Here is a 26,601-nt window from a genome sequence, read left to right as displayed (position 1 = left end):
TATTCTTTGTATAGTCACGAGCGTACAATAATGCCCTTTATAATATAAATAGATTAGTCGAAAATGTACATTTGTCCTGCCTGATCTCTACAATTTCACACTGTGCGCCGGTAAAATGAAATGGCGTATGGCTGTTAGTGCCGGGAGTGTCCGATGACATGTTCGGCTCGCCAGATTCAGGTCTTTCGATTTGACACCGGTAGGCGCCCTGCTCGTCATAATGAGGATGAAATGATGATGAAGACAACACACACACCCACCCCCCGTGTCGGCAAAATTAACCAATGATGGTTAAAATTCGTGACCCTGCCGCGTATCGAACCCGCGACCCCTGTGATCAAAGGCCAGCACGCTAACCATTTAGCCATAGAGCCGGACTGTAGCTCATAAGCACCTGAGTCCACACATTCCTTAGTTTACGTTACAATATGATTTTGTTGTGTAGGCCTATACATTCATGTAAATACGGCATAATGTACATCAGTTTGTACATTATATCACTGTGCATTATTTGGAAACGGACCCAATACTTGTCCTTGGCCTACCTAAAATATTAAGCACCGTGTTGTTTCCATACACGGCTCGCAGATAACGCTGCCAGCGTCCTCGGCCTCGAGTCCGGACTCGAGTACCTCGAGTTTTACGATCCCAGACTCGAGTCTTCGCGAGTCCATTCGCAGCCCATCACTAGAGAAGACGCTGAGAGTCGTAAGACACAGAGACCAGTTCGTACTTGTGTTGTGGTAGAAGGGAGGGGAAGGGCAAGATGGAGGGAGTGGGAGAATAAGTAGAGACGGTGGAGAGTTAGAGTAGGGATGGGGAAGGAGGAAGAGGGGAATTAGGTAGGGTGATGTGGTGAATGAGCATGACGTGAAAACGTATTATGTATATTTTGAAGAACTAATTTGCTATTGGAGATTTTTCTAAACGTAAAAAGTGCAATCAGGAAATCAAGTCATATTTTTGGTTTCTCAGAAATGTCATTGAGATTTAAACCTGACAATTCAGGTCAGGACAGGTTTTCTTTCTTTCAAACGTCTCCCCCATCTTTCTTTTCGCCTCAGGCCCCACCCTGAATGAGAATACCTTCTAGCACCCTGGGGCAAAATGGTGTCTTTTCCGCCTCACTTTCACATGTCACACATAAAATAAATACAAAATTTAATCCACCTTCTCAATACTTAACAATCATGCGATGTTTACAAAATCATTACAATATACTATTACAAGGTACTAGTTTCGGTCCTATAAGGGCCATCATCAGGCTAGCCAAGATACATATGTATATACCATAGTCCTAAAACAGAGTTATGCGTTGAGATGAAAGATAAAAGAATGGATTGGGGATGTGGTGGAATGATATACATATAAAAAGGTGAATATATGAACTGTTGTAGATGTAGCAATGTTATGTTGATCAGTGACAAATAAAATATTTTGATATATGTCTCATAAGATTACATATTAATCAACAATTATCTCAAAAATGAATAAAATAAGCTCTATTTGACGAATAGTCTCAGGTTGCATATTTAAAAATTTGGGTTATGCCGGATTTTAAACAATGTCCAATGTTTCTATTAAGTTCTAGAAGGTATGAAGTTCAACATTGGCGCAGAGGGAATTATTTTGCGTGATGTCCAGTAAATCCATAACAGAGGTTAAATGTTGATAAAACTGTTGGACATATCTTGTGATATATTGAAATCTTGCTGTGTTACAAAGGAATATTCCCAATTCAATAGGAACCAAATGAACCTTGCGCGCAATGTGAAACAAGCTTTTGCTGCTCTGTTAGTTGCACTCAGTGGGCTTGGCAGACTGGTATGTGATAGCAACTTCTGGCTCGGTGAGGAAAGCAACGGGAAACTACCTCACTCCTCATTTCCCTAGTATGCCTCTTCAGTGACGCCTAGGCTATTTATGACAGCTGTTGGCGGAACTGTGGAGGATCAAACCAGCCTTCGGGCTGAATACCCAACATACAACATCGTTATTTTATACATGTGAAATTGGGATACTTTCAGTAGAGTGCAAGCCACAGAACAGCTGATAACTACATGTTACGCAATGGAGGCACACGACCTTCGCACAGAGTATTGTGAGTAACTGCGAGTCGGTCAGTCAGCCTGACATTTCTGCTTCAGCCTTCGTGCAGTGAAGAGTGAATTGCAGAATGGCCAAGAGCGCGCTGCTCAGCAGAGAGCTGCCCGACATAGAGGTATGTTTTGTTTTGTTCAGCATTTAAGCGTAATATTTGCAGTTAATATTTATTACTCAATCATCGTCCTTAGCGATATATATATTAACTCACGTAACGTGAAAGGATTCTGAAGACAAGGGTATGATGGTTCGATTCTGGGCTACATTGATTTTCAACACTCGTCCCGAGTGAGGTATTTCCACACTCATTTCAAGAATTGTTTAGATAATATCTTCTATCGGAACCAGTGCATAATTATTAATCCTAGCACTAAATAATTACAAGGACTTGCCGCTCACTCCCGGTGCTCAAAGTCGCAGGATCGAGCACAGTCGGATGTCATTTAAATATGCTCAACTAAAATTGGGCATTTCGATCCGACGTCGCCCTCGCAATTACTTTTCTGGTTTTTTCTCATAATCTCAATGAATATAGTAGAGTGACCACCTACTGATTTCGCATTGTGAGACGCGAGTGCCTCGGCATCTAGGCTTCCCAAACTGTATTATTATTATTATTATTATTATTATTATTATTATTATTATTATTATTATTATTAAATAATAGTCGGGCTCATTGGCTGAATGGTCAGAGCCCTGTCCTTCGGTTGAAAGGACCCTGGGTTCGATTGCTGGATGGTCCAGCAATTTTAACTTTTTGCATATTCTTAGAGAGAATGAGGAAACCCCGGAAAAGTAACTGCGTATGATTAATTCCTTTAGCTCAGGGACTAGGTGTTTTGTTCGTCTTAATACACACCTTCATCTACGTACAACGCACCACACTATCAACCTCCACAGAAACATGCAATAGTGAATAACTCCTTCCTAATACGGTTGGCGCTTAAATAACAGCAGACCCTTTTTAGATAATAATAATAATAATAATAATAATAATAATAATAATAATAATAATAATAATAATAATAATATATTTCTTATTCTTCTTCTTGGCCTATTTCGCCAATTTACTGGGGTCGGCACTAGATGAAATTTGACCCAGTTTTACGGCCGGATTGCTTTCCTAATGCCAATTGTATGTGGAAGACTGTATTCATTATTGTATGATTTTGTGGAGATTGGTAGTATGGTGTGTTGTCTCTAGATGGAGAGAAGTGTTTTAAGACGAACACAAACACTCAGTCCCCGAGCTAAAGAAATTAACCGTACGTAGTTAAAATCCTCGATCCGGCCGGGAATCGAACTCAGGGCCCTCTGAACCGAAGACCAGTACTACACTGACTATTCGTTCAAGAAGCCGAATAATAAATAATAATAATAATAATAATAATAATAATAATAATAATAATAATAATAATAAACTCCTTGGCTGAATGGTCAGCGTTGAGACCTTCGGTTTAGAGGGTCCCGAGTTCGATTCCCGGATGGGTGGGGGATTTTAATCACGTTTGTTAATTCTTCTGGCTCGGAGACCGGGTTTTAGTGTTTGTTCCTCTTCATATTCAGACAACACACTACACTACCAACCACCACAGAAACACACAATAGTGATTAGGCCTACATCCCTCCATATAGGGTTGGCGTGAGGAAGGGCATCCGGCCGTGAAACAGGGCCAAATTCACATGTGCGACACAGTTCGGACCCGCGACCCCACAGATGTGGGAAAAGCGGTATAATAATAATAATAATCATAATAATAATAATAATAATAATAATAATAATAATAATAATAATAATAATAATAATAATAATATGTGTTTTGTGTCCCTTCATCATCTTAACAATCGTAAGTTGTTCCGTAAGTTTGCTCTGTTTCTTAACGTGACAGTAAATATTTTACAGCTTCTCTTGCATTTTACCACTGCCGGCCGACTGTACCGGTACCGGTATTCGATCCCACAATCTAGGGTATAGGCAACTACCGAATAAGTTACGCCACATCTTATAACAACACTGATCATTTCCAGCAGATAAAGTAAAAAGAAACCTTATTTTAGGAGGCTAAGGCAAGAATTTTACATTGTCCACATCCATTAAGTGTTATTCTATTTAACTGGCAGATATTGCAGTAAAGTTGCTCTCGTTTGCAGAGGTGGCATACGTCCATCATTCATGGTCTTTCTTAATTCAATTCTTTGCAAATAATGGCCTGTTATTTCTGCCACTTAATGAATCCAAGAATTCGGAACTCTTCCACTAAGCAATTCATTTAAGAGACCTTCTAATAGTCATATGATGAACTCGCGTGCCTGTTACTTCCAGAAATGATGCTACAAATTTTGCTTCCATACCACCAGACGTCCTTTACCGTTCATTTTACTTGACTGGTTTACAATTCTGTCTTCACGAACATATCTTCTCATGACGCCATAAGCATTGTATTTACAAGAATATTCAGTAATTTGATTATATTTTATCTAGAACATCCTTTTTCATGATAGGTTTAGGAAATTGTATTTGTTCTAATGCTGTACTGTATTTCTTGCCCTCCATTCTCTGTATTACAAATCACAGAGGCAAATGTAAGCAATAGAGACTTACCAGAGCGACTAAAGCTCAGCAATTAATGCAACTCAGTAACCGAGGAAGTGGTCCTTTGCCGCAGTGACCTAACTCTAAAGATGCCCACTTTTCTTGACAGATCAGAATAATTCTGGACGTCAGAGGTAAATGATCGTAAGTGACATTTCACTAACTTCACAGGAGAGCAGAAAGAATCAACTGAGGTACATATTTTGCTACCTTTAAACCAATTCGAATTGACAGTTCTGACCATGGTAAACTATCGTACCGGACGAGTTGCCCGTACGGTTAGGGGCGCGCAGCTGTGAGCTCGCATCCGGGAGATAGTGGGTTCGAACCCCACTGTCAGCAGCCCTGAAGATGGTTTTCTGTGGTTTCCCATTTTCACACCAGGCAAATGCTGAGGATGTAGCCTAATTAAGGCCACGGCCGCTTCCTTCCCATTCCTAGGCCTTTCCTGTCCCATCGTCACCATAAGACCAATCTGTGTCGGTGCGACGTAAAGCAAATAGGAAAAAAAAGCTATCGTATCAGCCAATACGATAAGCAGCGCGGCGGTCGGCGTAATGTTGAACTGTTACCATTGTCTAGAGCTGGTTTCTCCTTCCACATTCGGTAGTATCACATAAGTTATCTTCATTCCTGCGAAACATACACATACAACTGCGGCTTGGAATGTGTCGCCTGGCTGAAGTGATGCGTGATGTCACCAGTCAGACAGCACTGGCACTGCCTTCGTGACGTACAGACAATGTAATCTAGGTGGCGTTGGTACAGGCCGTCTGTACAAGGTCTATTGACGTCCGAAACGGGGGAGGAGCTTACAGTCAGCTGTTTCCAATATGGCGGCGAGATAGTGACGGGAAGTAAACAGGACAGTGATCGGGTGTGCGTCTGTAGGATTTATTAAGTGTTCAAAATGTCTTTGGTGTCGTATGCGCAACTGTTGAGAGTTGTCGGAGATTTCACGCGTCCGTTAGTGGAAGGGGAAGAAATATTAAAGCGTAATTACTTGATATGTGTAGGTAAAAAGTTTGAAACAGAAGATGAAATTGGTGTTGTAGCGTTGTGTTTACAATCATCTCACATCGATTCAAAACCCTACAAAGTTAATGTTGTCTTGAACAAGGGGGTGAAAATGTGAAGTGCAACTGTACGTGTAAAGCGGGTTTGTCCGAGAAATGTTACCGTTGACACGTTAATTCACCTTAACAGTTAAGATACTGTAATTTTCCACTATTAGGGGTTTTGAGTAATTCAGGTGAACTCATAATAGATCCCAGGGAATCACTGGAGAGGTGGAGGGAATATTTTGAACATCTTCTCAATGTAAAAGGAAATCATCATGGTGGTGTTGCAAACAGCCAAGCTCATGGGGAGGAGGAAAAGGATGTTGGTGAAATTATGCTTGAGGAAGTGGAAAGGATAGTAAATAAACTCCATAAGGCAGCAGGAATAGATGAAATTAGACCTGAAATGGTGAAGTACAGTGGAAAGGCAGGGATGAAATGGCTTCATAGAGTAGTAAAATTAGCGTGGAGTGTTGGTAAGGTACCTTCAGATTGGACAAAAGCAGTAATTGCACCTATCTATAAGAAAGGGAACAGGAAGGATTGCAACAACTATCGAGGTATCTCATTGATTAGTATACCAGGCAAAGTATTCACTGGCATCCTGGAAGGGAGGGTGCGATTATTCGTTGAGAGGAAGTTGGATGAAAACCAGTGTGGTTTCAGACCACAGAGAGGCTGTCAGGATCAGATTTTCAGTGTGCGCCAGGTAATTGAACAATGCTACGAGAGGAATAGGCAGTTGTGTTTATGTTTCGTAGATCTAGAGAAAGCATATGACAGGGTACCGAGGGAAAAGATGTTAGCCATACTAGGGGACTATGGAATTAAAAGTAGATTATTAAAAGCAATCAAAGGCATTTATGTTGACAATTGGGCTTCAGTGAGAATTGATGGTAGAATGAGTTCTTGGTTCAGAGTACTTACAGGAGTTAGACAAGGCTGTAATCTTTCACCTTTGCTGTTTGTAGTTTACATGGATCATCTGCTGAAAGGTATAAAATGGCAGGGAAGGATTCAGCTAGGTGGAAATGTAGTAAGCAGTTTTGCCTATGCTGACGACTTGGTCTTAATGGCAGACTGTGCCGAAAGCCTGCAGTCTAATATCTTGGAACTTGAAAATAGGTGCAATGAGTATGGTATGAAAATTAGCCTCTCGAAGACTAAATTGATGTCAGTAGGTAAGAAATTCAACAGAATCGAATGTCAGATTGGTGATACAAAGCTAGAACAGGTCGATAATTTCAAGTATTTAGGTTGTGTGTTCTCCCAGGATGGTAATATAGTAAGAGAGATTGAATCAAGGTGTAGTAAAGCTAATGCAGTGAGCTCGCAGTTGCGATCAGCAGTATTCTGTAAGAAGGAAGTCGGCTCCCAGACGAAACTATCTTTACATCGGTCTGTTTTCAGACCAACTTTGCTCTACGGGAGCGAAAGCTGGGTGGACTCAGGATATCTTATTCATAAGTTAGAAGTAACAGACATGAAAGTAGCGAGAATGATTGCTGGTACAAACCGGTGGGAACAATGGCAGGAGGGTGTTCGGAATGAGGAGATAAAGGCTAATTTAGGAATGAACTCGATGGATGAAGCTGTACGCATAAACCGGCTTCGGTGGTGGGGTCATGTGAGGCGAATGGAGGAGGATAGGTTACCTAGGAGAATAATGGACTCTGTTATGGAGGGTAAGAGAAGTAGAGGGAGACCAAGACGACGGTGGTTAGACTCTGTTTCTAACGATTTAAAGATAAGAGGTATAGAACTAAATGAGGCCACAACACTAGTTGCAAATCGAGGATTGTGGCGACGTTTAGTAAATTCTCAGAGGCTTGCAGACTGAACGCTGAAAGGCATAACAGTCTATAATGGTAATGTATGTATCAACGAGCTAGAATAACATAGAGAGGCGGAAGCGCTGCCTGGGTGAAGCTAATAGAACGAAAGTCCGCCATGTTTCCGGTTGTCACACAACCAAGGGTGCATGGCCTTTAAATGACGAAAAGTGTAGAAAATACGCATTTTAGAATCACTGGGGGAGAATTAAAGACCGTTGCCGATAGCTTGAAGCATTAAAGCGAATACCGCCACTTCATCATATTGCGGCACGAGGCCAACATCACGATCAGTTGATTGTAGGGTAGTTCGAAATCATCGCACAGTGACATACGAATAGGCCTCGAAATCGGAACAAGAGCGTTACCCTGCTTGGCTGTTGTGGTTACGCGTAAATTAGAATAAAAATGATGGACGTAAATATTTATGACAGAAATCCTTAAAATGAATGGGACCTACAATAGGTTACAACCTCATTCTGTTCATATTTTTAAAATTATTGCATCCTCATGAGTACTGTGTTCCTTTCTTAATCTGTTTACCCTCCGTGTTGGTTCTTCCCACGGACTCAGCGACGGATCCCACCTCTACCACCTCAAGGACAGTGTTCTGGAGCGTGAGACATTGGGTCGGGGGATACAAATGTGAGGGAGGGCTGCACCTGCTATGCTGAACAGGAGCCTTGTGGTGGGGGGAGAAGGAAGCGGCCGTGGCCTTTAGTTAGGTACCATCCCGGCATTTGCCTGGATGAGAAGTGGGAAACCACGGAAAATCACTTCGAGGATGGCTGAGGTGGGAGTCGAACCCACTTCTACTCAGTTGACCTCCCCAGGCTGATAGAATCCCGTTCCAACCCTCGTGCCCCATTTCAAATTTCTTGGCGGAGCCGGGAATCGAACCCGGGCAGCTGCTCACGCTAACTAGTACACCACAGTGCTGGCCCATGAATACTTTAACACAATAATCGTTTAGTGTAATTATTTATTACAATATAGTGGGGATATCATGTTTCTCCCATTACCATATCATACTGGGATTACTAGCTGAGAGGTAAACTTGAAAGTTGTCCGTTATGAAGTGTGGCATAGTTTTAAAAACCAAGGCAACAGACATGTACAATAAAGGCTGTATACATTTCAAAAATAGCAGTAAAATACTGTATTTACCATACTTGGTGTACGTTTGAACGAAATAAGTGGGTTTTTTTTTTGTGGTTACGTTTTCTTGGTTGTGGGCGCTCCATTTCCTTTATTTGTAAATGTGAATGAAAATTAAATAGGGCTGGAAATGTACAGAGCATAAGTAACTGAATTGAGTGGGATACAATTTATCTTTTTTCGCCCTCACAACGCATTGTTCCGTTAATTCCTTGTTATTTAAACGAAATCTGAAACAAAATTCGACAAATAATTACCGTGGCTATCCGTACTTTCGCTAAGTAAATAATAAAATGGATTTAATTACAAAAAAAAATAATACAAAAAGGCATCTCGGCTATAATTCAGTAATACTTACTTAAAGTACGATATATCCTTGGTTTTATTACTCCGATTAGAACAACAATACGCTGAGCTTACGGCTGGCATTCTTGAAAGCGAGAATCTATGTTTTCACTTCTTAAAACTTGGGGAATTAAATTGGCATGCACGATCTCCCTATCACCTCAACATATGCTCTCGCGCCAATTCGCTTTGTTTTGACAACCGCTAACATGGCTGCCCCTTATCAACTTGCTTCAAGCAGGGAGCGCTGATGACAGGCTTACAGCCCCTCTATGTTATTCTAGCTCGTTGGTATGTATGTATGTATGTATGTAGAGGTTATGGAGTGATTTCGTGTTGATTTGGTCCATGCCAAAGCCTTAGCCAGGTGACGGGGGAGTTACCTGTTTTGTAAACTGTAATCTTGAGGAAGAAAGAAAATAATAATTCTACTAAGTACATGTTGTAAAGCAAATAAATCCTAGGCTTTATACAGGCATGTGTTGGAACAGCCCACATAAACTTAATGTTCTTCCATTTTTACCAACAGCACAAAAGTTAGAACTTAGAACCGACAATAATAAGTATAAAAATTATAACTACCTACAGTATATGCAGAGCAAAGTTGGAAAATTATAATTTAAGAGTACTATAACCTCTACAGTCACAGCTGTTTGGGGTTGAAGAATACTTGGTTTGTCCTATTCTACCAAATAATTAGGTTATGGCTTCTAATTTATGATGACCGGGCGAGTTGGCCGTGCGGTTAGGAACCTGCAGCTGTGAGCTCGCATCCGGGAGATAGTGGGTTCAAACCCCACTGTCGGCAGCCCTGAAGATGGTTTTCCATGGTTTCCCATTTTCACACCAGGCAAATGCTGGGGCTGTTCCTTAATGAAGGCCACGGCCGCTTCCTTCCCATTCCTAGACCTTTCCTGTCCCATCGTCGCCATAAGACCTAACTGTGTCGGTGTGACGTAAAACAAATAGCAAGAAAAGCTAATTTATGATGGCAAAATACTACATATTTTCTTTCGTTGATAGAAGTATTTTATAGGCAATTTAAATGCAGTGCTTAATTACTACCAGTTAAAGATATTACTCACATGTAGACAGTTAATTTACTGTCTGCTGTTACACATATGAAGAAGTTTACAAAGAGCGGATTACATTCTATGTGCGGCACAGAAGTATTAGGCTACAAGTTTATCGGTATTTTTGATGTAGCTAAATCTTTGTGAATACAAATTAGAGACAATAACTATCAATGAGTACAATAAACAGTACCGGTACCTACGCTGTGGAAAGAAGTCGTCTTCACGAGAATGCAGACTGCACACTGTCATGTATCGCGTAACGCGTTTTCCAATTGACAGCGCGGAAACCCATCTTTCTCTCTGAACGTTTTGTACAGGAAAGTAGTGAAGAGATTTCGCATCCGTTTTATACGATTTGCAAACGTATACAGAGCAGTACCTCCTCAAATTTGATAATTTTCTTTCTGTTTCCATCACGACGTCAATGCTTCGCCAAGTAAATAAACCTCACCAGTCACTATGTTGCAACTTCAACATTCTACCGGGTGGCTGCGCCATCCAACTTTTCTGACGTCAATATCGTTGCCTACGCTATAATACAAGGCCTTGAAATGCACTCGTGGAAACGGGTTGCTTCCTAGTTCACCATTCAGCCGCTAGGATCGCGTTCTTGCCCCCTTGCATTCGCATGGCCATATATGTCAATAAGTAAATTATATCCTAAATAAAAAGAACTGAATATTTTTGCGAGTATTGACAGTACTTTATTTATAGAGCGGTGCTGCGTTGGCTTGGATATGTCATTGAAGTTTCAAAACTTTCCTTTTGAGGGGCTTCTTATCAAGTTTCAAAACTTTCTCTCTTCAAATCAAAATCAAATCAATCAATACTGATCTGCATTTAGGGCAGTCGCCCAGGTGGCAAATTCCCTATCTGTTGCTTTCCTAGCCTTTTCCGAAATGATTTCAATGAAATTGGAAATTTATTGAACATCTCCCTTGGTAAGTTATTCCAATCCCTAACTCCCCTTCCTATAAATGAATATTTGCCCCAGTTTGTCCTCTTGAATTCCAACTTTATCTTCATGTTGTGATCTTTCCTACTTTTATAAACGCCATTCAAACTTATTCGTCTACTAATGTCATTCCACGACATCTCTCCGCTGACAGCTCGGAACATACCACTTAGTCGAGCAGCTCTTCTTCTTTCTCTCAATTCTTCCCAACCCAAACATTGCAACATTTTTGTAACGCTACTCTTTTGTCGGAAATCACTCAGAACAAATCGAGCTGCTTTTCTTTGGATTTTTTCCAGTTCTTGAATCAGGTAATCCTGGTGAGGGTCCCATACACTGGAACCATACTCTAGTTGGGGTCTTACCAGAGACTTATATGCCCTCTCCTTTACATCCTTACTACAACCCCTAAACACCCTCATAACCATGTGCAGAGATCGGTACCCTTTATTTACAATCCCATTTATGTGATTACCCCAATGAAGATCTTTCCTTATATTAACACCTAGATACTTACAATGATCCCCAAAAGGAACTTTCACCCCATCAACGCAGTAATTAAAACTGAGAGGACTTTTCCTATTTGTGAAACTCACAACCTGACTTTTAACCCCGTTTATCAACATACCATTGCCTGCTGTCCATCTCACAACATTTTCGAGGTCACGTTGCAGTTGCTCACAATCTTGTAACTTATTTATCACTCTATAGAGAATAACATCATCCGCAAAAAGCCTTACCTCCGATTCCACTCCTTTACTCATATCATTTATATATATAAGAAAACATAAAGGTCCGATAACACTGCCCTGAGGAACTCCCCTCTCAACTATTACAGGGTCAGACAAAACTTCACCTACTCTAACTCTCCGAGATCTATTTTCTAGAAATATAGCAACCCATTCAGTCACTCTTTTGTCTAGTCCAATTGCACTCATTTTTGCCAGTAGTCTCCCATGATCCACCCTATCAAATGCTTTAGATAGGTCAATCGCGATACAGTCCATTTGACCTCCAGAATCCAAGATATCTGCTATATCTTGCTGGAATCCTACAAGTTGAGCTTCAGTGGAATAATCTTTCCTAAAACCGAATTGCCTTCTATCGAACCAGTTATTAATTTCACAAACATGTCTAATATAATCAGAAAGAACGCCTTCCCAAAGCTTACATACAATGCATGTCAAACTTACTGGCCTGTAATTTTCAGCTTTATGTCTATCACCCTTTCCTTTATACACAGGGGCTACTATAGCAACTCTCCATTCATCTGGTATAGCTCCTCTGACCAAACAATAATCAAATAAGTACTTCAGATATGGTACTATATCCCAACCCATAGTCTTTAGTATATCCCCAGAAATCTGATCAATTCCAGCCGCTTTTCTAGTTTTCAAATTTTGTATCTTATTGTAAATGTCATTGTTATCATATGTAAATTTTATTACTTCTTTGGTCTTAGTCTCCTCCTCTATCTCGACATTATCCTTGAAACCAACAATCTTTACATACTGCTGACTGAATACTTCTGCCTTTTGAAGATCTTCACATACACACTCCCCTTGTTCATTAATTATTCCTGGAATGTCCTTCTTGGAACCTGTTTCTGCCTTAAAATACCTATACATACCCTTCCATTTTTCACTAAAATTTGTATGACTGCCAATTATGCTTGCCATCATGTTATCCTTAGCTGCCTTCTTTGCTAGATTCAATTTTCTAGTAAGTTCCTTCAATTTCTCCTTACTTCCACAGCGATTTCTAACTCTATTTCTTTCCAGTCTGCACCTCCTTCTTAGTCTCTTTATTTCTCTATTATAATAAGGTGGGTCTTTACCATTCCTTACCACCCTTAAAGGTACAAACCTGTTTTCGCATTCCTCAACAATTTCTTTAAACCCATCCCAGAGTCTGTTTACATTTTTATTTTCCGTTTTCCACCGATCATAGTTACTTTTTAGAAACTGCCTCATGCCTGCTTTATCAGCCATATGGTACTGCCTAACAGTCCTACTTTTAAGACCTTCCTTTCTATCACATTTATTTTTAACTACCACAAAAACAGCTTCATGATCACTAATACCATCTATTACTTCAGTTTCCCTATAGAGCTCATCTGGTTTTATCAGCACCACATCCAGGATATTTTTCCCTCTGGTTGGTTCCATCACTTTCTGAATCAGTTGTCCTTCCCATATTAAATTATTTGCCATTTGTTGGTCATGCTTCCTGTCGTTCGCATTTCCTTCCCAATTTACATCTGGCAAATTCAGATCTCCCGCTACAATCACATTTCTTTCCATGTCGTTTCCCACATAGCTGACTATCCTATCAAATAATTCCGAATCCGCGTCAGTGCTACCCTTTCCCGATCTGTACACTCCAAATATATCAAGTTGCCTATTATCTTTAGAAATGAGCCTTACACCTAGAATTTCATGTGTCTCATCTTTAACTTTTTCATAGCTTACAAATTCTTCTTTCACCAGAATGAACACTCCCCCTCCCACCCTTCCTATCCTATCTCTACGATACACACTCCAGTGCCGTGAGAAAATTTCTGCATCCATTATATCATTTCTCAGCCATGATTCAACTCCTATTACAATATCAGGTAAATATATATCTATTCAATTACTTAATTCTATTCCTTTCTTTACAATACTTCTACAGTTCAACACTAACAATTTTATGTCATCCCTACTTGATTTCCAGTTCCCTGTTCCCTTATCACCGCTCCCTAGGCCATCCCGTTTCCCTGAATGTACCTCCCTATTACCCTTCCAAACAAATTTCCTAACTTATATGTACCACTGCGGTTTAAATGAAGGCCATCTAAGCGCAGATCCCTATCTCCTACCCACCCATTAGGATCTAGAAATTTCACTCCCAGTTTCCCACATACCCACTCCATAGTCTCATTTAAATCCCCAATCACCCTCCAGTCAGTATCCCTCCTACACAGTATTCCACTAATAACAATCTCCGCTTTCTTAAACTTCACCCGTGCTGCATTTACCAGATCCCACACATCTCCAACTATGTTGGTACTTATATCAGCTTGCCTTACGTTGTTGGTACCAACGTGAAACACTACCACCTTCTCCTTCCCCTCCTCCCTCTCTTCTACTTTCCGCAACATCTGCCTCAACCTACTTCCTGGATAACATTCTACCCTGGTTCTAATTCCTCCACACACTTCCCCCACGCGTCTAACAATGGAATCCCCCATGACCAGAGCCTCAACCCTCCCCACCTCATCTGATCCCCTCCCCTCCTGGTCAGCCCTATCTTCTCTCACTGCTGCAGAAGCTACTTCCTCCTCCCTTTTCTCCTTTTCTCTCTTTCTCCCTTTTCTCTCTTCTACTTGAGTGGCTCAAAGCAATGTTGTCTAACAGAGGTCTCAGAAATTTTCATAGTAGAAAAAGAGGTGGTTTGTCGCCTTTACACTTTCTACACTTAATTTCACTGTTGAACATGTCTTTCGGAAAAATAAACGTACACCTTTTAGTAACTCTCTTCGGGGCAAGTACTGCGTAGCGGAGGTGACAAATTCCGTCGTTCACTGCAGAAGTGCCACAGACGATGATTTTCGGTATCTGAGGGCTCCTCGATCTATGTTCTAAACAGCCTTCACGGTCTGTTTTTTTCTTTTGCCACACGAACCATAATGTCATTTTATTCCGCTTGGCGTCTTAGGTAGCTGAAGAAGATCTCAATGCCATAGCTCGTTAGGTTCCTCGTCAATGCATAATGCAAATGTATACTTATGAGTTATTTTACGCAGGCCACAGTGGATTGGGTAGTCGAGATCTATGCCTGATACATTTCTGTCATGAATCTTTTTTACTTTCTCTGAATGCACTTGAAGTTTCTTAATATATGACAGGAAATCATTTAATAACCAACTGAGGAGTTCATCTTCAGTACTAAAAGGTGTTCTTTTTTTTGCTAGTGGCTTTACGTCGCACCGACACAGATAGGTATTATGGCAACGATGGGATAGGAAAGGCCCAGGAGTTGCAAGGAAGCGACCGTGGCCTTCATTAACGTACAGCTCCAGCATTTGCCTGGTGTCAAAATGGGAAACCACGGAAAAATAATCTTCAGGGCTGCCGGCAGTGGGATTCGAACGCACTATCTCCCGGATGCAAGCTCACAGCCACGCGCCCCTAACCGTACGACCAACTCGCCCGATTAAAAGATGTTCGTTTGTTCTCGTTCCTGGAATATGTCCCATGTGAGGTGTTGCAGATATCATGCGCATCGAACAATTTCATAAAATTCTCCATAAAGCAAATGGCTTATTTTAAACTGCATTTAATGCTCTCGGGACAAACCACCCCCATACTTTTCAAACCAGAGACTGTTTCGGGGGAAAATACAATTTTTTAGCTCTTGCTACATTAATTTTCGCCAAATTATTTTCCTCGTTGGTTTCCTAATTTAAGATTTCTGAGTTTGAAGATGCCTCTCAAATGATCGCCAGTCACGGTAAGCATTGTTTACAAAAAAAGTCCAGCGACAAATTTTGGGATCGCCCGATTCTTATGACGTAACTCGGATCAAAACTTAGGAACAGAGGCCTACTTCGATCAGCTTGGATTCGTATCTCATGCGCAATACTTTCTCTGTATAATGTTTCGAACATTGAACACTCACTGGAAACTTGTGAAACGAAATTCCACTACCTTTAATTTCTCGTGAATAAACCATGACTGGAACTGCGAATGCTTAACATCAGACGAATACACAATACATTCACAACCAACTCAGTTAATGAACACGTTTAAAGGCGTGAATCTTGTAGACACGGGGCAAGAAAGCGATCCTAGCGGCCCGGCATTGAACTTCAGTGTAACCACTTCCATAGCGTTTTACGGGCTCTATTTCCAGGCCTTGTATTATAACGTAGGCAACGGTCTATATACACAGGTCTGGTCACGCTCCCAGAATTCTTTGCGGCAGCGGCCATATTGGGACCAAAGGCCTCCACTGTGCGTTATACAGCGCAGTGAGATTAAATTGTCATGGGTTATTGTGTCGCTCCAAATTGTGGAAAACATTCATGTCAAGGGACTAGGTTATTTAGATTCCCGAAAGATAAGAACAGGAGGGCAAAGTGAACTCACAACTGCCGACCTGATAAGTGGCAGCCCACAGTGCATTCGCCAACTGTGTGAGGTTGGTATAACCTTTGCTAGATAAAAGTAAATAATCACCAGGTTTATATATGCTTTTGTGGTGTAGTGGTTAGTGTGATTAGCTGCCACCGCTGGAGGCCCGGGTTCGATTCCCTGCTCTGCCACGAAATTTGAAAAGTGGTATGAGGACTGGAACGGGGTCCACTCAGCCTCGGGAGATCAACTGAGTAGAATGGTGTTCGATTCCCTCCTTAGCCATCCTCGAAGTAGTTTTCCGTAGTTCCCACTTCTTCTCCAGGCAAATGTCTCTTCCTTGTCTACCCTTTCCAATCATCTCATCCCCCGACAAGGCCCCTGTTCCGCATAACAGGTAAGGCAGCGTGGGCGAGGTACTGGTCCTCCTTCCCAGTTTTATCCCGACCCAAAGTCTCACGCTCGAGGATACTGCCCTTGGGGCGGCAGAGGTGGGATCCTTCGCTGAGTCTGAGGGGAAAGCCAACCTCGGACGGCAAACGGATTAAGAAAGGAAGAAATAATGTAAAATTTGCATAACTTATTCAGTTATTGCTATTATAAAAATGTATATTACCGAGCAAGCGGCTGCGGGTCTTGGGTCAGATAGTTATCAGTTTGCATTCGGGAGATAGTGAGTTCTAACCACATTGTCGGCAGCTCTGAGGATGGTTTTTCGTGGTTTCCCATTTTCACACCAGGCAAAATCTGGGGATGTACCTTAATTAAGGTCACGGTCGTTTCCTTCCCACTCCTAGCTCTTTCTTCCTCCATCGTCGCCATGAAACCTATCTGTGTCGGTGCGACGTAAAGCGAATTGTAAAAAAATGTATTAGGCTACATTATAACAGTAAACTTGTGTCGTTATCCCGTGGCGGTGCGGGTCTTTATTTTTCGGGCATACCCGCAATTCGATGTGAGCTTCATGTACCATTTCGATCACATACCATTCTTAAATTTCTGGCAATACCGGGAATGGAATCCGGGGCCACGAGGACGGCAGTTTATTACATTAACCGTTCCGCTACAAGCGCAGTTTATTAATATACGCGTTTATTCCTGTTACTAGAAATGTAGCCTAAATTGCTGGCTTTGATATTTATTATAATAGGCCTATTGTTGTGTTAGGCCTTAGCCTATATGTCATTATTTAATTTTAACCATACACACTTCTTTGATCATTAAATTACCTTGTTTATGCATAGGTAACCTAATTTAGGCCTACTGGCTGAAAAAATATGATAACTTTGTCATATAGTCTGCTCTTAATGCCATTTCAACTGCTCATATATTTTAGCATTATTTCACAATTCGCAGGTTATGGTACAACCAATTTACATGTAATCAAAGGCAAAAAAAAAAAAAACAACAACTAATTTTAACAGCTTTTTCGTTCTTAAATCCATTTTTAAATCCGAACCTCCTCTGTATCCACCACGGAAATACTGTGGGGAACAACCAGACTTAGTTCCAATATGGCGGCTCCATAAGTAACATGCGTGTCCTGACCTGTGTACAGTACGCGAACCTTTTCGTGATACCAGGTTTTACGGGGTGAGGAGTAAGGAGGGGGCTCTCCCGGTTCCGGTTATATTGCCAGCTGAATGGAAATGAAATCTGAATTGAATCGATAATATGATCGATCGATATGAATTTTCTATTTATTATCTTAAGCAAATACACCATAGAGAATACGTGACTCTTTGCGAGATATCGTAAGACATTGCTTGCCAGCGCACCTAACGGAACGACCTTAAAACTGAGTGTAGTGGTGTTACCGATCAGCTTATGCAGTGTGAAATTTTGATCCTGGATTTGCGTTATGAAGAAGATTTCCGTGAAAATGTAATTTATCCGGTGACAAAAGCGTTTAGAATTACAATCATACAAGCACTGAACCATGTTTGGTAAGATTTGTGTTGTTTTTGGCTGCAATAACTTTGAACTTGTTCAGCTATAGAAATCTTTCTTCCGCTTTCCTGGAGACAAAACATTGTAAGTAAATTCCAATTTTGTAAAATATTAGTGTACACATCACATTAGGTTTAACATTTAGTTGTCAAGTATTCTTAGATTAATTACATGAAGAAAATTAAAACGAAATACATAAAACAAAAATACTTATTTTTTCTACCACTTTTCCCAGATCGGTGGGGTCGCGGGTGTGAGCTGTGTCAAACATGTGGATTTGGCCCTATTTTACGGCCGGATGCCCTTCCTCAAGCCAGCTCTATATGGAGGGATGTAATCAATAGACCTCCGATTTTAGGGAAAAGCCTATTTTGTTCTTGAAGACAGAACTTTAAATGAAGTGGTATGTACACGTTTCATGTATCTATAATGTTAGAAACGGTGGTTCTATAGTCCCTAAAAGTGCCTGAATTGACGTTAGAACATACATTTGCCTATATTCCTATAATTCCTATTTTTATCCCTAAATCGGTTAACATGCTTTTAATATATTCAGAGAAAATACAATATTTTCTGACTCGTTTTCAGTATCTTAAACAAAATCTTAAAATCGGAATGTTGTAAACTACATACCCAGGAAAGTCTTAAGAACCCCCCGCAGCGAACACTTCCGTAGTCTGTCACGAGGCTGGAGACAGTATTCACTGATAAACTCCATTTCATTCTGTGAGAACATTTCGGTATTCCCGTTTGTTCAGAGTGTGAATTATGCCGAAAGTGTCAGGTTCGAAGTCGCTTTTAATAAAAAAGTTACATGAGTTTCGCCATTTCACATCGGATGATAAAATTATATTCTGTGACGTTTGCAGCAAAGATGTGAGGGAAACTTGTTTTATATTTCCCCCTAACGAGTTATTATTATTATTTTTTTTTTTTTTGCTAATTGCTTTACGTCGCACCGACACAGATAGGTCTTATGGCGACGATGGGATAGGGAAAGGCTAGGAGTGGGAAGAAAGCGGCCGTGGCCTTAATTAAGGTACAGCCCCAGCATTTGCCTGGTGTGAAAATGGGAAACCACGGAAAACCATCTTCAGGGCTGCCGACAGTGGGATTCGAACCTACTATCTCCCGAATACTGGATACTGGCCGCACTCAAGCGACTGCAGCTATCGAGCTCGGTTAACGAGTTATTATCAATTTAGCAAACTAAACATGGTACCTATTTTAATTGACGACTACTGAAATACGTAAAATTGAAGCCGCCTAAAAAAATTTTTTAGAACCTATTTGACAGACTATTTAGGCATTAAATAATATTTTAGCACCTAAAAACCCCAGGTCTAGTAATTACTATTGCATGTTTCTGTGGAGGTTGGAAGTGTAGTGTGTTGTCTGAATATGAAGAGAAAGTTTTGGAACAAACACAAACACCCAGTCCCCGAACCAGAAGAATTAATTAGACGCGATTAAAATCTCCGAGCCCGTCGGGAATCGAATCTGTGACTTTCTGAAGAGAAGGTCTCAACTCAGCCAAGAATACGGACAAAACGAAATCATTGAGTTTCATTATTTCTATCAGTATTAACATGCAACTTGTGTAGTTTCAGTCTTACCACCTGACGTTTTTGATCGGGCCGCCAGGTGCGCCACTGTCAACATGTCTGGGAGTTTAGTATGGGAGAATGCGGAAGTGTCTAGTATTGTCTATAGTGTATTAAATTACTTAAGCCAACAACTTTTTCACACACACATTATGTAACATTTCTCGATGCGAATCTTGTTCCTAGCGTTAATTCTATAGTTTGGCTTTTCTGTGTAAACAACAGTAATACTGTAATACGTAAAGTTTACGCCAGATGTCTCACGGTGATGCATAAGCAATTCAGTTTGTGTTTAAAGGTTGCCAATACGAATCTCGAAGATAACCGAAGTCTACCGATTCAGCACTAGGGAGCTCAGGTATCAAGAAAAGTTTCGCGCACTGTATTGTGGTATTGTGGCTCTGATGACGCCACGCTTAGGGTGGGACTTGAAGGCGACATGCATCCGCTCCACTTGAATAACACACTCGTTTAAATGACTTAAGAAACTGTTCACACCTTATAAAACCAAAAACTGTTCATAAATATTTGTTATTTCTGACATACATTGCATAACGTAATGTTACCCATGTTTATGATATAATAAGACATTTTAGCTCACCACCAGGACGAGATACTTTTATTTCCGTCACGATGTTGTCCTCAGGAAAGTGCTTGATACACAAAACTGTGTTGTGATTAATTATCATATTCTCCCTAGGAATAGACTTCTTCCAAAACCTAACTCTTTCTTCATCAGAAGGAAACCCAAATACTGGAATGTACTCTCCTCCTTTATAATTTGCTTTGCAGCCAAACAAACAGAAACTCTTAGGCATGATGATTTCTCTCATTGATAACCTTTAATTATATACACATCGTGGTTGATTATAAAACACTGAATGAACTAACACAATTAATTTTATACTACGGATATAATAATACACAAATAAACTGCGAAATTAAAACACTAAAGAGCGGTCTTATTAACCCATAGCCTCACACGAATACACGCTAACACTAATACTCTGCAGTAGGGATACTGACTGGAGGGTGATTGGAGATTTAAACGAGACCATGGAGTGGGTATGTGGGAGAATGTGAGTGAGATTTCTACATTCTAAAGGGTGGGTAGGAGATACGGATCTCCGCTCAGATGGCCTTCACTTAAACCCCAGTGGTACTTATAAGTTAGGGAATTTGTTTGGAAGCGTAACAGGAGGTACATTCAGGGAAATGGGGTGGTCTAGGGAGCGGTGATAAGGTTACAGGGATCTGGAAGTCAAGTAGGGATGAAATAAAAATGTTAAGTGTTGAACTGTAGAAGCATTGCAAAGAGAGGAATGGAATTAAGTAATTTAATAGATATATACTTACCATATATTGTAATAGGAGTTGAATCATGGCTGAAAAATTATATAATCGATGCAGAAATTTTCTCACGGAACTGGAGTGTGTATCGTAGAGATAGGATAGGAACGGTAGGAGGGGGAGTATTCATTCTGGTGAAAGAAGAATTTGTAAGCTACGAATAAGTTAAAGGTGACAAACATGAAATTCTAGGTGTAAGGCTCATCTCTAAAGATACTAGGCAACTTTATGTCCTTGGAGTGTACAGACTGGGAAAGGATAGTGGTGACGCTGATTTAGAATTATTTTATAAGATAATAAGCTATGTGGGAAACGACATGGAAAGGAATGTAATTGTAGCGGGAGATCTGAATTTACCAAATCAATTGGGATGGTAATGCGAACAACAGGAAGCATGACCAAGAAATGGCAAATAAGTTAATATGGGATGGACAGCTGATTCAGAAAGTAGTGGAACCAACTAGAGGGAAAACATCCTGGACGTGCTGCCGATTAAACCACATGAGTTCTATAGAGAAACTGAAATTATAGATGGTATTAGTGATCATGAAACAGTTTTTGGCGTAGTTAAAAATAAATGTGATAGAAAGGAAGGCCTTAAAAGTAGGACAATTAGGCAGTGCCATATGGCTGATAAAGCAGGCATGAGGGAGTTTTTAAAAAGTTACTATGCTCGGTGGGAAACGGTAAATAAAAATGTAAACAGACTCTGGGATGTGATTAAAGCAATTGTTGAGAAATGTGAAAATAGGTTTGTACCTTTAAAGGTGGTAAGGAATGGTAACGATCCACCTTATTGTAATAGAGAGATAAAGAAACTGAGATCGAGGTGCAGCTTGTAAAGAAATAGAGTTAGAAATGGCTGTGGAAGTAAGGAGAAATTAAAGGAATTTACTAGGAAATTGAATCTAGCAAAGAAGGCAGCTAAGGATGACATGATGGTAAGCATAATTGGCAGTCATACAAATTTTAGTGAAAAATGGAAGAATATGTATAGGTACTTTACAGCAGAAACAGGTTCCAACAAGGACATTCCAGGAATTTTAATGGACAAGGGGAGTGTGTATGTGAGGATCTTCAAAAGGCAGAAGTAATCAGTCAGCAGTATGTAAAGGTTGTTGGTTACAATGATAATGTCCAGATAGAGGAGGTGACTAATGTTAAAGATGTATCAAAATTTGCATATGATAACGATGAATTTTACAGTAAGATACAAAAGGTGAAAACTAGAAAATTGGCTGGAATTGATAAGATTTCTGGGGATATACTAAAGACTATGGGTTGGGATATAGTACCATATCTGAAGTACTTATTTGATTATTGTTTGCATGAAGGAGCTATACCAAAATGAATGGACAGTTGCTGTGTATAAAGGAAAGGGTGATATGCATAAAGCTGAAAATTACAGGCCGGTAAGTTTGACATGCATTGTATGTAAGCTTTGGGAAGGCATTCTTTCTGATTATATTAGACATGTTTGCGAAATTAATAACTGGTACGATATAAGGCAGTTCAGGTTTAGGAAAGGTTATCCCACTGTAGCTCAACTTGTAGGATTCCGGCAAGATATAGCAGATATCTTGGATACAGGAGGTCAATTGGACTGTATCGCGATTGACCTGTCTAAAGCATTTGATAGGGTGGATCATGGGAGACTACTGGCAAAAATGGGTGCAATTGGACTAGACGAAGGAGTGACTGAATGGGTTGGTATATTTCTAGAAAATAGATCTCAGAGAATTAGAGTAGGAGAGGCTTTATCTGACCCTGTAATAATTAAGAGGGGAATTCCTCAAGGCAGCATTATTGATTCAAAAATAATAAAAGTGTTTTCACTAATCCACCTATTCATTACTTTGTTTCTAATTAAAGTGCTTACATTAACACTTATCTGGGACATGTTTCGCCCTTAATTTAGGACATATTCAGCCTAAAATAATCTTCAAAACTACATATAATAATATAACTTAAATAGAAGCTAAAAGATTAGCTAGTTACTAAAATTTGATACATACATTTGATACATTAATAAAAACGTGTTAATGGAACACTGTCAATGATCATACCAAAACTATGTTGTCAGAGACTAAAACTTCCTCCATTAAAAATACGCAGTTTTAATTAAAATGGTTCAAATAAAAATGTTTGTGGTTTGCGTATATTGCCAACAAAATGAGGGCGTAAACATAAGCACAAAAACGTATGTCATATACACAGCATTATTGGACTTTTATGTTTTCTTATATAGATAAATGATGAGTAAAGACGTGGAATCAGAGATAAGGCTTTTTGCGGATGATGTTATTCTGTATATAATAATAAATAAGTTACAAGATTGTGAGCAACTGCAAAATGACCTCGATAACGTTGTGAGATGGACAGTATGCAAGGGTACAGTATGATGATAAACGGGGTTAAAAGTCAGGTTGTGAGTTTCACAAACGGGAAAGATCCTCTCTGTTTTAATTACTGCGTTGATGGGGTGGAAGTTCCTTCTGGGAATTTTGTATCTAGGTGTTAACATAAGGAAAGATCTTCATTGGGGTAATCACATAAATGGGATTGTAAGTAAAGGGTATACGTCTCTGCACATGGTTATGAGGGTGTTTAAGGGTTGTAGTAAGGATGTAAAGGGGAGGGCATATAAGTATCTGGTAGGACCTCAACTAGAGTATGGTTCCAGTGTATGGGACCCTGACCAGGATTACTTGATTGAAGAACTGGAAAAATCCAAAGAAAAGCAGCTCGATTTGTTCTGAGTGATTTCTGACAAAAGAGTAGCGTTACAAGAATGTTGCAAAGTTTGGGTTGGGAGGAATTGGGAGAAAGGAGTCGAGCTGCTCGACTAAGTGGTATGTTCCGAGCTGTCAGCGGAGAGATTGCGTGGAATGACATTATTCAACGAATAATTCTGAGTGGTGTCTTTAAAAGCAGGAAAGATCACAATATGAACATAAAGTTGGAATTGAAGAGGACAAATTGGGGCAAATTTGTTTATAGGTAGGGGCGTTAGGGATTGGTATTACTTACCAAGGGAGATGTTCAATAAATTTCCAATTTCTTTGAAATCATTTAAGAAAAGGCTAGAAAACAAGAGATAGGGAATCTGCTACCTGGGCGACTGCCCTAAGTGCAGATCAGTATTGACTGATATAAGTTTTCTTCACTAACTGAAGACTTTTCAGTCAATAATGCAGTCGATGACGACTTATCTCGCATATACCTGAGTAAACATGCGGCCAACGATAAAAATTGCGATAAAACAGCGAAGTATTCACATGTAACTCAACTAACTCACGTACTAAAGTTCCACCCTAACGATCACCTGATTGCTTTCCCGCGCTCGCTACAGTACGGCCTGTACATTACGAAGGTAGTGGCACTGGGCAGCGCTACTGTAAGCCATGTACAATGCTCTCTGGTAGTGATGGGCTGCGACTGGAATAGCGAAGAGTCGATATCATATGCCTGGGCACGGCCGACTGGATCTCTCGCTGCGCTCCTTATACCGGCTTTGGGAATCGCTTGCGAAGCCCAGCATAAAACTGTAATTGGATAGCTTCACCATAATGCCGCTGGAGCGCAGGGCATCTAAGTCACTGACAAGGAGCTGTATACCGCAAATTACCACATTTCCAGTTTCATTTATATTGTTTTGCTGTCGTAAGTGTTGGTAATGTGTTCGTAATGAGGTTTTTGCTGACTTGTAATTGATAGTTGATAGTTATGCGCTAATTAGTTTTTTATTGTGCAGTGTGGCGATTTGATTTTTTAAATTTTGTTTACACATCTTGGAATATGTGATATTATTGTGCGCCTTTTTGTACTTTGCACATTCATTTCTGCTAACAACAACAAATATGGTACAATGAGTGGCTCAAAGTGATTTCTTGCCGTAACTTCGTCATAACGAAGAATTCTAATTTATGCGCTAAGTCGTTTTTTAATCGTGTTGTGTGGTGATTAGTTTTTTAGCTTTGTTTGGAAATATTCGATCATGTATTGCTGTGTGCCTTTTCCTACTTCGAACAAGAAAAAAAGAGCAAAAGGACACTATCATTTCACGAATTCCCTGTACACCAGGACAAGGCTAAGGAGTGGCTCAAAGCTATTTCTCACCTTCATTTCAAAGAACTTGATTATTCATTTGTAGGCGGAAGTAGAAGAGTACTAAAGAAAGGTTCTGTGCCACCAGAGTTCCCTAACTCTTCTTGTCATAAAGTGACTAGTAGTAAGAGTCCTAGAAGAAAAATAACCAGAAGCGCACCACCCTCACCCAAGAAACGCAAAAGAATTAAAGCCGCGTATAATTTTCAAAATCATGATGCAAGTTGTTCAACACCCAATAACGAAGGAACAGCTAATTTTTCAAATGTCGGTTTCGCTGTAGAACAACTAGCATAAATTGAAGAAGATATGCCTGAAGCAGAAATGTCGTTCAAGGATGACTGAAACACATAGGTTTGTATTATAGCTCGCTACAACCACTCTTGAATTAACACGGTCATCTTAGTTTTCCGTTTCTGTTTTCGGGTATTTATTAACCCTGAATTTTCTTTCATTGAATAATCCTTTTTTTGCAATTAGCTTAACGTCGCACCGACACAGATAGGTCTTATGGCGACGATGGGATAGGAAAGGCCTAGGCGTGGGAAGGAAGCGGCCGTGAGTTTAATTAAGGTACAGCCATTTGCCTGGTGTGAAAATGGGAAACCACGGAAAACCATCTTCAGGGCTGCCAATAGTGGGGTTCTAACCCACTATCTCCCGGATGCAAGCTCACAGATGAGCACCCGTAACCGCACGATCAACTCGCTCGATGAATAATCATTTGGCGGAGTCATACACTGAAGAAAATGGAAATTGCAACACCCAGAAGGAGTGGTGGTACATTGCTGCAATTGAACAAGCAGGACGAGTGTCTGGTTGTGATTCGATGATTACACTTTCAGGTCCCTCTGACCGCAAGTTTGGACAACAATCAATACAGGATGTGCCCACCACGAGCTGCAATACATTGATGAATTCGTCGAGGCATGGAGTCATCATGTTCGTGGGTTACTGTAGTCACGTCCTAGTTCGTGAACCATGGGCAACGGCTGAGTGGCCTAGTAAGTGGTCCTGCGAGTCGGGATACCAGTTGCTATGGAATGGGAGTGGGCATCTCGGACATATTCTGGGTCGTGGCCCTCCTTGTGCTCAGGCGGCTAGGACTATACAATTCACCGGTGGTCCATAACCCGTTAGAGGAGAGATCCTCACTTGGACTATGTGCAAGTAGGGTAGCATCCTGCTTCATGAATTTACCGAGCTCAGAACATTCTAAGCAAGCCTCGGACCTATGGGAGTAATGGAGTCTCACTCCCATTTGACAGGCGAGGGACTCCTTGGAAACAACTTGGCGAACGAAATGGAATTCGATGTGGAGCTATCAATATTAATGGGGCTTATGGAAGA

At 40.5% G+C, this 26,601-nt stretch overlaps 1 protein-coding gene across 1 annotated transcript in view; it reads left to right on the top strand.

The window, feature by feature from the left end:
* The first annotated feature begins 2,075 nt into the window (after positions 1-2,075).
* Positions 2,076-26,601, top strand: part of su(r) (dihydropyrimidine dehydrogenase su(r)) — a 280,719-nt gene continuing 256,193 nt past the window's right edge. The window contains exon 1 of the mRNA XM_067141269.2: positions 2,076-2,221. Within this exon, the coding sequence (XP_066997370.2) occupies positions 2,177-2,221 (45 nt within the window). The 5' untranslated portion in view covers positions 2,076-2,176. The remainder of the gene's footprint in view (positions 2,222-26,601) is intronic.

This window comes from Anabrus simplex, chromosome 2, assembly GCF_040414725.1.
Source record: "Anabrus simplex isolate iqAnaSimp1 chromosome 2, ASM4041472v1, whole genome shotgun sequence".
In the NCBI taxonomy this organism is placed as follows: Eukaryota; Metazoa; Arthropoda; class Insecta; order Orthoptera; family Tettigoniidae; genus Anabrus; species Anabrus simplex.
This window is presented reverse-complemented; position numbering and strand designations above follow the sequence as displayed.